Genomic DNA, 12,471 nt, shown 5'->3' on the forward strand with positions numbered 1-12,471 from the left:
GTAGGTCCTTGTGTGGGAACTTAGCACCACACGTTGGACATCTCTTAAATGGAGTCCTTTCCATGGACTCCGGGCTGGACTACGTTGAGAAAGGCCTCCCGGTCTCGTCGACGTAGAAGAAAATGTTTATTGTTGGAGTCGAAACGCGTCGGAATGGAAATGATATCGCGTTCGATAACAATACCGTCGAATTGGAAAGGGAATACGCGCCGAAATATCACTTTTTCTCGAAGTCGATCTGGAGCGCTTCGGTCCTCATCCGAACCAGATGGCGGGAAAAAACAATCTAAGGATGGAGCCGATGCCCATGCGCACTAGCACCCAAGGGAGGAGTCACCAGCCTCGTGACGACAAAAAGACTTCTCCAAGAGAAAAACAAGTGCAATCATCCGAGCCCAACACCAGATGGCGATCTATTCATAATGTATCATCTGCAGCCCATATGCCTCGAACACCCATTTTCTTATAATGAGTTTGAATCGCATGAGCAGGTGCAACATTTCAATGTACACAGCTCCAGTCTTAAAAACCTTAGATCCCTTTCTCTATTCTGTCTACCCAAACATTCTGCTAGACATTAGCATAGCAAAGCCAAGACTACACAAAAGTCTCAATGACAACATATGTTTAAATATGGATACCTTATTTATTGAATGTGTATAAACATCTCCAAATTATATACATACAGTTTTATTTTATATATATATATTTTTTTCATGATAGTGCACATTGTTACTAGGAACAGTGATAGATGCAGGGGGAAATGTATGGAAAGGTGTTGGTGCTTCCAGACAGTTCCTTCTTTGACTTTCCAGGTTTGACATATGACAAACACTTTCATTTACTGCTCACAACCGACATTCATCCCCACTTAAACTGTGGAGAAAGTAGCAGAATTTTTGGTTTATAAAATTGGCCCATTTTTCATTCTCGGTCCCTAAAATAACGCATCCTTAAATCTCAAGGAGATAGGTAAAGATTGCCATTAGAAGCACAGTGGAAAAACTAGACACAATATTCATCTTACACTCCATCTGAAAGTTCCAAATGAGCAAAAGACAATGAATATCCTGGGATATACAAGAGTGACTTTGATAAGTTGTGTGCGTGAGGGGAGGGCGGCTGGATGGATGGGGGGCAGCAACCCCCAATCAGGAGCTGTGGCTGGTTGTTTGAGAAAAGGAATGTACCCTGTCCGTTTAGTTGCATGGGCTACCAGTGTGATTCCATATCTCCTATTGTGGAACAACAGATGTCTTATCAGCACTTCCAGAGTAACTTTTTATATTTTCCGTAGATACTGTCTATTTGACAGCTACAAAGTGCTCTCAGTGTCCGGAAATACCAGGCACGTTTCCACTCCATTTGGAAATTAGTGAACAGTAACAGCCTGCAGTGGCTAGAAGTGAAGGGATTTGTTGAAGAGATATGGTGCCTATACCCAGTTAAATGGTAAAGGCAGACAGACCCTGACAGAATCCTATGTCTTTTATAAAGAGGTGGAGGCTGGGACATTCGGGTATGTGGCACAGAATTGGACAAATGCATTAGCTTACAGCACATGTCTTCCTATTTCCATTAACTGTTTGGAAGGCAGGCACTACCCTTGACCAACTGAATCCTCCCTCATCTTCCCAACGTAAACAAATGACATTAATGTTACAATACATGCAGTTCTGCCCAATGTTTCGTGCAGTCTCGGTGCTATTCAACTCTTCAGGTAACGCAACACAGAAGTGAGACCATTCAGAGCCTCTTGTGGCTGCTTGAAGTCCAATGTAACAACAGCTAACATCTGAGAGCTGTTTTTTAGGATAGAACAGCTACAGTTGGTTACTCGCCATTTATAGTGCACCCCGATCCTGCTTCTGCCATCACTGTGCAAAGACTAGCATGGTCGTTCGTTAAGACAGACGGAGGGCAAAAAAGAGAAGTACCGTACCGAGCAGGAGCAGTGGGACTCAGAACCCCCATCAAGATCACACTTGAAGCCCTGAGGTTGTGGTCTGAAAGAGGAATTGGGTAATTTTCAAGGAACATCTGTCTTCCAAGATGTGCAAACCACTGGATCCGAGGCAGCAGGGGAGCTCCTTCATAGGACACGGCTTCAGATGTCCCTGGGAGGCAACATGTTGCTGGAAAAGAGGGATGATGTAACCAAGAAAACACAGAAACGAGGGTATTGGCTGCATGCGATTGGCTCCTTCTAACCACTGAGGGGATGGAGGTCCACTTTCACTTTCTCCCCACTGCTCAGCATACCAATGGTAGGGAAGAAGCCCCCAGCTGGCACCACTGCATCCTTCTTACCAATAATCTTCCCATTTCGTGTGAAGAAGACCTGAGAAAGGAAGATATAGGAAGAGTGAGAAACAACATTATATATGAACAATTAACCATCAGATTGATAACCAAGCAAACCCAGTTGAGAACGTCTGACTGGTAGATTTTTGCTTCCGCAACTAGCTGCAAAAGCTAACTTGAGCTAAACAAATTCTCCAATATCAGCTCTTGCTGGCAGAAACTCTTGTAATCAAGTCTCTAAAAAACATTGGTGGAGCTGATCAGTCTATCACTGTAGCACTGAAAAGCAAGAGGTTCATGAAACCAATGCAGCAGGAGTGTTTTCTGTGAATCTGGTATCCTAAGAGTGCTTATCCAGACAAAATTATTCCCAAAACAAACTGACAAAAATGTATTGCTGCACTGCATAAGTTTTCCCCTTCAAGCCATGACCCTAGAATTTACCTACTGTTTCCAAGAAAATGCTCACAAACTATTTTAAGACGTCCAATCATTCAGACTATTTTAATTGAATTTGGTTAAACAAGCTATGATTAACCATGGAGAAGCCTTTCTGCAACCTTTTCATTGGACTGAAAGGAACAACCTGCCTACAATCAGAAGATACAGTCAAACTTTCCCAACAATCAGTAAAAGCATTTTAAAACACTTGAAGCTATCAAATGTGGATGAAGAACATTTAGACAAGCCACGTTTGAAAAACACGTCATGGCACAGATAGACAGCTGTTTCTCAATCTCCCTTGTATTATTTACTGTATATTGATAGAGGCAATCCCAGATGTGAGCCATAATCAATAAACAGGGAATTGCAGTGAAGAATCTGATGAATCATTTCAAGTAGCCTAGCCACTGTGCTAATAGGATAATGCAGGACAACGAAAGAAACTTACACATGAATTTTTTCAAAACACCCTTATGAATACAGTGTGCTGTGTGATATGCATGTGTGTGAGAATATATACACTAAGGAAATAAAATGGAACACTAAGGAAATAAAATGGAAAAGAGGGCACTTTAACCTGTTCCGTGCCACGGGCGCGCTGTGCTAGTGACGGAGTGGTTCCGTCACGCTGGGGCCGCTCCGCCCACGCTGCATCAATTTCACGCCTGCGTGGTTGAATTGATGAGCGGGCGGGGCCATGACAGAACCACTCCGTCACTAGCACAGCGCGCCCGTGGCTCATGACGGAGTGGTTCCATCACGAGCATGGCGGCGCCGCGCGACCCCCCTCCCCTGCGGCGGAATTACCGCCAAGGGGTTGGGAGCATTCAACAGTCAAAAGCGTATTGAGTTTGTGTAAATCTAGATGGCTTTATGTACAGACAGTCATTATTTAAAAGACCACTTACTGCACGAGAGACTTCTAAATCATATTGGATCAGGCCCATGGCACTGGCCATCTTCAATTCTGCTCCACATAAAAAACGAACTTTTAATATGTGCACAGTTATCTTTTTCTCACTCAAAACTAGCGGGTACATGCAGCATCCATCTTAAATGTGAGCTTCTCAGACAAATATCACGTGTTATCTAAGGATATATCTGACCCGATTTGCCTCCATTGTCTCTTCTTGCGCACCTAAGAAATCGTCTTTCACCATATATCAACAAATAAACACCAAACCCGAGTACACATATATCCAGCTATCTTTTTGTTAACTACAACATAGGTATTCAAAAAGCTGTTCAGCTTCTTGTGATTTTTTTAATTATTTTTTTTCTTTGATGTTCCAGCCAAAACGTGTTTCGTCATTGGGGAATAACACCCACGACTTCCCCAGGGCTGCCTTGAGGCAAAATATCACGATAACGTCTAAGCCGGTTATACTTCCGTCACGGCCAGTAGGCGGTACGGATATGGTCAGTTGAATTTTAACAGTACAAGAATAAAGATCCAATTCTTCTTAAGATCTGACACTCACGCCAATCAGCGTTGTGTTGATGAATAGAATATCTAAGGAAAATCAGTATCGCCCGGTAGATTCACAAGTACGGATGCCTATGTGTGTCCTCACTGGCTCCCAATACGGCAGTAGCATGTCACGTGGATTGGCGCGAGTGTCAGATCTTAAGAAAAGTTGGATTTTTATTCTTGTACTATTAAAATACAACTGACCATATCCGTACCACCTACTGGCCGGGACGGAAGTTCTGACACAACTTTCCACGCCAGAAGTGCAGAGCCATGCAAGACACTGACCACTGGTACACAAAACTAGGGGCCTGGAAGGGAGTCCCTAGAAGTCAGTTTGCAGAACAGGGAGGATAGGTGGGGCGGTAAGGAATCTATAAGAAAACAAGTTACTTACCTGTAACTGTAGTTCTCCAGTATTGGAAGCTTTCATAGATTCACATGCCTGAATTATTCCCAGTCGTCAAAACGAGAGTCTCCGATACATAAAAAAGCAATGCATAGCAGTATAGCAAACTGAAAAGAGGCCGAGGCCCATTTTCCTTTTCCAACCCATAGCCTTCGTTCTGTAAAAAGGCCCAAACTTTTCCCTGAACCAATCAGCTGTCTTCACCCTCTATAACACTCCTGAGAGAACCTCTTGCCCCTCAGACTTTCGCGCAGTTGTGCCTACCAAACACTTGTCGTGCCAAATCCAAGGTGAGCCTCTAAGGGGAGGAGGGTGGGTGCATGTGAATCTATGAAAGCTTCCAATACTGGAGAACTACTTTTACAGGTAAGTAACTTGTTTTCTTACTCCAGTATTGGAACTTTCATAGATTCACATGCCTGAATTAGAATAGTGAGCAGTAACATCACAAAGCACATTTGTTCCTTACATTTCAACCTTGTGCAATACAACTTGTGCATTATAAGCTTAGTACAGTATCATAAATGTGACTTTGTAACAAGACAAAAGGATGGAGGGATGTAAAAAAGGCTCACCGTTACGGAATGATCTTTCTCAGCATCGCTTCTCCCACTGTCGCTTCCGTCTCTGCGGCTGCTTCCAAGCAGTAGTGCTTGGTAAATGAGTGTGTAGATGCCCAGGTCGTTGCTCTGCAGATATCCTGTATAGGCACTCCTGCAAATAACGCAGTGGACGTGGACACTGCTCTCGTCGAATGGGCACGAACTTGTGAGTTCAGAGGCTTCCCATCAGCTTGATGACAGTAAACAATTGCACTGGAAATCCATCTGGCAATTCCACGTTTTGATAAAGGAAAACCTTTCCTGGGTGCACTGAAGGCGACAAAGAGCTGTGAAAATTTTCGAAAACCTTTGGTTTCTTTAAGATAGAACTTGAGACATCTCTGAACGTCTAATGAATGTAAGACTCTTTCCGCCGCTGTTTTTGGTTGAGGAAAGAAACGTTTCAACACCAATGGCTCATTCAAATGGAATCAGTAGGCACTTTAGGAATACATCTTGGATTAGTCCTCAGAATCATTCTGTCCTCTTTGAACTGCATAAAAGGGTCTCGAATTCTGAAAGCTTGTAGTTCTCCTACTCTCCTAGCTGAAGTTAGAGCGAGGAGAAGCACCACTTCCCAAGATAAAAATTTATGGTCCGCTCTGTGTATGGGTTCCAAAGGTTGTTTCATCAATTGAGACAATACTAGGTTGAGATTCCAGAGCGTTGGTGGAGGTTTAATTGGAGGGAAAACCCTGAATAATCCCTTCATAAACTGCTTAATGATCCTGGCTGACCATAAGGAATGGCCTGATGCAGATCTCCTGTATCGGGATATTGCAGCTAAATCCACTTTTAAAGAAGCGTGAGCTAATCCAGACTTTGCCAATAGCAAAATGTATGGAATGATTTCATGAGGTGCCGCCGTCAGAGGATGGGTACCATTCCGTTGACACCAGAGACCAAACCTCTTCCACTTCATCCTGTAGGTTTTGTTTGCGCTCTCTGCCCTAGCCTTCGATAGGAGGTTTTGTGCACTCCTGCGAAATATTCAGATGTTGGAACTCAGTGCTCAGGAGAAAGGGTGCTAAGTGCAAGGATTTCGGGTCCGGATGGAGCACAGGTCCCTGGGACATTGTCAGAAGTGATGGTATCGTCTAGAGGCAAATAAGTTGCACTTCTGAAAGTAGCAGAAGCTCCGCGAACCAGTGCTGTCTGGGCCACCAAGGGGCTATCAGGATCAGCCTGCACGGTTCTTTCTTTATCTTCCTGAGGACCCTTGGCAGGATGGGAATCGAGGGGAAAAGCGTAGGCAAAGACGTCAAACCATGCCATCGAAACCGCATTCCCCCAGGATCCCCCCTGGGGAAGCCAGCTTGCGAAGAACCAGCATTTCTTGTTCTCCCTTGTGGCGAAGAGGTCCACCGCTGGTTTGCCCCATGTCCGAAAAATGATGTCCAGGACTACCTGGCCCAACTCCCACTCGTGGCAGGAAGTTTTGAGCTTGCTGAGTGTATCTGCTTTGGTGTTCTGATTCCCTGGTAGGTGTTCTGCAGACATGGATATTCCTTGTTGTAGAGCCCATTTCCATATGTTCTGCGCTTCTTGAGAAAGGGAGAGATATCTTGTGCCTCCCTGTTTGTTTAAATAGTGCATCGCAGTCGTGTAGTCTGTTCTGATCGACACCGATGAACCTCTGATCCATGGCAGGAAAGCCAGCAACGTGAGGCGCACTGCCCTTAGTTCCAGCAAGTTTATATGCAGTTGTTGCTCGTGTAACCTCCATCCACCGCTGACAAGGTCTTGCAGAAATGCCCCCCATCCTTCCAGGGATGCATCTGTAGTCACTACCAATGGGGCTGGAGCCGTGAGAAATGAGAGTCCTTGAGTGACATTTTGCTGTTGTGTCCACCACGCTGCTGCCTGCAGCATGACCGGTGTCACTCGCACCACATACTCGAAGGACCCCTGTGCTTGACGCCATTGGAGGTCGAGCTGTTCTTGTAACGTCCGCATTCTTAATCTGCAGTGAGGCACGAGGGGAATGCAAGATGACATTATCCCCAGCAATGATTTGTATCTGCGTACTGAAAGATACTCTTTTTAGAAATCTCTGGAAGTGGGACACTATTTTTTGTTGTCTTTCTGTTGAGGGGAACGCTTTGTTTTTCTCTGTGTCTAAGATTGCTCCCAGAAAAGTTATGTTTCTTTGGTTGAAGGGATGATTTTCTCTTGTGCAGAGTCAATCCCAGCTTGGTGAACAAGTCTATGCACGCCCTCGTTGACGCTCTGGTTAGTGCTTCTGTTGGCGCCTTGACTAACCAGTCGTCTAGGTAAGGAAATACCGGATGTGTTTGTTTCCTTAAAACAGCCGCCACTGGAGTCAGGCATTTTTTGAACACTCTTGGGGCTGATTTGAGGCCAAAAGGCAGTACCTTGAATTGGTAATGTTCCCCGGCCACCATGAAACAAAGGTACTGCCTGTGTACAGGATGGATTGGGACGTTAAAGTACACGTCTTGTAAGTACAAGGTGGTCATATGATCCACCACGTTTAAAAGTAGAAGGATGTCCTGTAGAGAAATCATCCGTAATTACGGTTTTTGAGATAGGTATTCAGGAATCTGAGACCCAGAATAGGACGCCATTGTAGGATGTTTTTCCTGACAAGAAAAAAATCGGGGAGTAAAATCCTTTTTGAGAATTCGGTACTGGTTCTATTACTACCTTTCGGAACATTGTCCGAATCTCCTTCCGGATTTGATGCAAATGATTGATCTTGTGATGCATCGGTGGCGTACGAGGGGGGGTCTGAAGAAATTCTAGAGTGTGGCTGAATCGAATAATGTTGAGGACCCAACGGTCCGTGGTTATTATTTGCCAATTGTGAAGAAAACTGGAAATCTTTCCACCCAGGGGAACATACGATCTCAGTGTATCCGGTGTGATCAGCATCCAAATGTTGTCATTGTCGTCAGGCGTTGTCCTTACCCTGACTACCTCCTCTACCTCTTGGAGTAGATTTGGTATAACCTCGTGATTGTACCGGTGTATACTGCCGACGGTAGGGTTGAGAAGTGGAGGTATAAGAAGAATATCTCCCTTGCTGATATCCTCCTCTGTATGATGTTTGGCCCCTACCCTTAGAGTCAAGAAAAGGAACCTTCCTGTATTGCTGAGTTCCCAAAGCTTTGGCAGTATCAGTGTCTTTCTTGATACTCTGCAGCGCGTCATCCACATGCTTGCCAAATAAGTCTTCACCGTTGAACGGAAGATCCAAGATTTTATTCTGGACCTCCGGTCTGAATGCCATTGCCCTTAACCACCCTCGTCTGCGCAGCACTGCCGCTCCTCCTAGAGACCTGAAAGCTGCAGCCGCTATATCCATAGCGCAGTCTATGATTTCCGCCGAAGTCCTTTCTCCCTCCTGAAGAAACTTTCGGGCTTCTTCCTTCTCCGCATCCGGCACGTGGTCAATAGAAGGTGACAGGTCGTACCACATTCGCCTGTCGGACCTTCCCAGGGTGGCTAGAGCATTTGCGGCCTTTACTAACAGAGCTGACATTAAGGAAAATCTCTTCCCTGCGTTGTCCAGCCTCCTTCCTTCTCTGTCCGGGGGTGTTGTAATCGGAGCGGACGGGTTTCTTGATTTCTGTTGTGCCACTTGTGTAATCACCAAATCCGGTTTGGAGTGACCCAAAAGGCAGGCTGGGGCATCTGTCGTCGCTTTATACTTTTGATCTAATCTCGCAAGTACTGGGGTCACTGTAGAAGGGGATTCCATCACCTTTAGACCTTCCTCCCAAATATGACTCAAAATCGGCAAAGATCGAACCGATTTGCGATAGGTTTCTTTAAAGTCATAAGAAGCATTCAGCCTTATTTTCCATCATGGAAAGCGAGAATCTTTTAGTGGCCCTTTCCATCAGGTAATGAAACCCCCCAATGTCCTCTGGTGGGGAATCCACGGGTTTCGGTGAAGGGGACGAAGGTGAAGGAATGAGGTAATTGTCCCACTCCTTGCTAGGATCCGTAATCTCCCCATCCTCATGTTCCTCATCAGTAGTGTCGGGATCCCGCTGAGGTCTTGATGGTGGAGACTTAGGGCAAGGGCTCTGGCAAGATCTCTCACCTGCGCACCGGCGTACCCGGTACAGAGCGTGGCTGAGGTGTAACGTCAGGGATTTCCTTAGTCGTTTGAGGTGTAGGATATCTTCTTCTATAATCTTCCAGCATGGATTGAAGATCTCTCAATAAAGAAGAGGGCACATTTATCATCTCTTCTCGTTGTTCCTGGTAGTGGTGATGTTGGGGATGACTCTGAAAATCCTCACACTCATCTTGTGAGTCTTCCTCCTGGTACTTAACCCTTAGTTGAGATGGGCTGCTAGCATATCCAAAAGGACCACTATCATCCTCTTCCTCCAAATCTTTCTCCTCTAGAAGGTGAGAAGGAACCAATGGGGATACCTTACTTGGCGACGTAACTTCTGGCGTTATAGTTCTTTCCCAGCCCCAAAAAACGTTTCTCCAGTTTTTTTTCTGCCGTCGGCGAAATCATAACCGTCAACGCTATCGTACACGTTGTCGTCACAGTCGTCGGTCCCATGGTCGATGTCGACGATCCAGTCGACGACGCAAGCATAGTCATGGTCGTCACTGCCTTCGTCGACGAAGGGCGTGTCGTCGTCGACAGCGGAAGCGCCGACGGGTTTCGACTATGGTGTTTTTGTCGGCGATGATGTTCTCCTCGTCGACGATGGTGTTTTTGTCGACAATGGTGTTCTCCCATCAACGACACCGATTTTTTCACCTCAGAAGGTGTAGAAAATGATTTTTGGATGGTAATTTTTACATTTGGAGGAGATTTAAACCGCTCTGAGGAACTTTTCTTAGCCTGTTTCTCCTCTGAAGCATGACCCTTCTTCTCCTTACACTTTCCTGAAGGAGATTTTGAGGGACTGCGACCAGAAGACCCCAGTGTGGTCTTTTTAGGGTTTTTTTGAGGCCTTTCACCTGAGGTATGAGCCTGTGGAGATCTTCTACTCTTTTGAGATCTCCTGGATGATGTTGACTCCTCCTCACTGTCACTTGAGAGGATCTCCTTCCTGGCCTTCACTTTCTGGAGCCAGAGTAGAAGCCTTCCTTCACGATCCCTCAAGGTCTTATTGGAGAAAGTGCGCCAATCTTACACTCCTTCGCCTGATGATCTGGGTAAAGGCAATATATACAGTCTTCATGAGGATCATCTGTATAAAGCCTTTTCTTAGAGCAGGTGGCACACGCTCTAAATAAACTTTTCTTCTCCTTTTCAGTCATGGTAGAAGAAATAGAGAAGTTTCCAATAACTCATTCTAGAAAAAGGGGAACCCCAAATTCCAGTCAAAGAATATAAAATGAAGAGTTTGAGCAGAGCTCAAAGGAGACTCCCTAGCACAACGTGCGGTAGAAATTCTGAGGGGTAAGAGGTTCTCTCAGGAGTGTTCTAGAGGGTGAGGACAGCTGATTGGTTCAGGGAAAAGTTTGGGCCTTTTTACATAACGAAGGCTATGGGTTGCAAAAGGAAAATGAGCCTAGGCCTCTTTTCAGTTTGCTATACTGCTATGCATTGCTTTTTTATGTATCGGAGACTCCAGTCTCGACGACGGGGAATAATTCAGGCATGTGAAGCTATGAAAGTTCCAATACTGGAGTAACTAATGTTAGTCTCTTACAGATACATGGCTACCGAAGGTAACTTGTTCATCTGGAAGAGACCATCAGTTATAGATTCCTTACCTTAAAATAAAAACATCAGCAATGCCAACCCCGGAGGAGATTCTGCGAACTAAGTTCACACCAGAAAGTCCTGGAGAACAGAACAACCAAAAAAGCAGTCTCACCGGACTTGGCTATGTTATGTTATGTTATAGGGGGTGCTTCTATAGCGCACGGCTACTCCGAGGAGTGTACCGGCGCTGTCGGAGCCTCACAGGTCCAGAGTGGGAAAACAAGGACGAATGAAAGGAGCGTAGCTCAGAGGGGCGGTATAATTGCAGGAAAAGCAAGGTTTTCAAGACTTTCCTGAAAGCCAACAGATTGGGGCTAGATCTGAGAGAAAGAGGAAGGTCGTTCCACAGCCGGGGGGCGAGATGTTTGAAAGAGCCCCCCCCCACAGCGAGCACGACGGATCATAGGAGTTACTGCCTTGGCCTGGGTTGAAGAGCGCAGGGATCTGGACGGCAAGTAGAAACTGATCCATTTCTGAAGATAGCGGGCACCTGTGCCATGAGGGGCTTTGAAAGCGATGGTCAGGGCCTTGAAAGTGATCCGCTTCTTCATGGGCAGCGAGTGAAGGGTTCTGAGGAGCTCACTGGCCCTGGCTCTCCTAATGAGGCCGAAGATGGCACGGGCCGCCGAGTTCTGCACAACCTGGAGACGTGATAGGAGGTAATCCGGCAGTCCTAGGTACAGGACGTTAGAGTAGTCCAGCCGCGATCCAATCAGGGCCTGAACAGCGGTCTTTCTGTGCTCCAAGGAAAGGAGCAGCAGGAACTTTCTCAACATCTGCAGGATGGCAAAACATTTGCCGGCTAGGCCCGACACCTGAGCCCTGAAGGAGAGGCAGTTATCGACCTGAATACCCAGGTTTTTTGCAGCCCCTGAGTCGCTAACGGGAGGGAACATGGCTGAAGGCCACCACTCTTTCAATTTGGGGTCAGCGGGGCATCCGAAGAAGAGCACCTCGGATTTGTCGGAGTTACACTTGAGGCTGTGACGATTAAACCAGTCGAACACAGCCCCAAGGCAGCCCCGAATAGATGCCCCGTCGAAGTCGTGACCCCTGTCGCATGTGAACAGGAGTTGAGTGTCATCGGCGTACGACACGATCTGGGCCCCAAAGTCCTCCGCAAGTGCCGCCAGAGGGGTCATATAAATGTTGAAGAGCGAAGGGCTTAGAATCGAGCCCTGCGGAACTCCGACCTCCAGAGGCGGCATGGCGGCAGAAAAAGGTGGGGCCCAGATCGTTTGCTGGCGGTTGGAGAGGAATGACCTGAACCATTTAAACGCCGTCCCCCTTAGACCCACCTCCCAGAGTCTAGATAGGAGGCGGTCATGGGGGACGGTGTCTAAGGCTGCGGAGAGGTCAAGCATCACCAGCATAGCTTTTCCTCCCCTGTCCAAGGTTTCATTGATCACTTCGGTGACCTCAAGCAAAGCTGTTTCGGTGCTCAGATTAGAGCGGAAGCCAGATTGGGGTTTATGTAAAATATCATTTGATTCTAGAAAGTGGGACAGGGTAGTATGGACATGTTTTTCAA

General features: G+C 46.3%; 1 protein-coding gene across 2 annotated transcripts in view; it reads right to left on the minus strand.

Moving 5' to 3' along the window:
* Positions 1-626: 626 nt before the first annotated feature.
* Positions 627-12,471, minus strand: part of SPRYD3 (SPRY domain containing 3) — a 431,115-nt gene continuing 419,270 nt past the window's right edge. For both annotated transcript variants that reach the window (XM_086964574.1, XM_086964581.1), the window contains exon 11: positions 627-2,341. In XM_086964574.1, the coding sequence (XP_086820700.1) occupies positions 2,207-2,341 (135 nt within the window). In that variant the 3' untranslated portion in view covers positions 627-2,206. The remainder of the gene's footprint in view (positions 2,342-12,471) is intronic.

Source organism: Lissotriton vulgaris, chromosome 1_1 (assembly GCF_964263255.1).
Source record: "Lissotriton vulgaris chromosome 1_1, aLisVul1.2, whole genome shotgun sequence".
NCBI classification, from domain to species: domain Eukaryota; kingdom Metazoa; phylum Chordata; class Amphibia; order Caudata; family Salamandridae; genus Lissotriton; species Lissotriton vulgaris.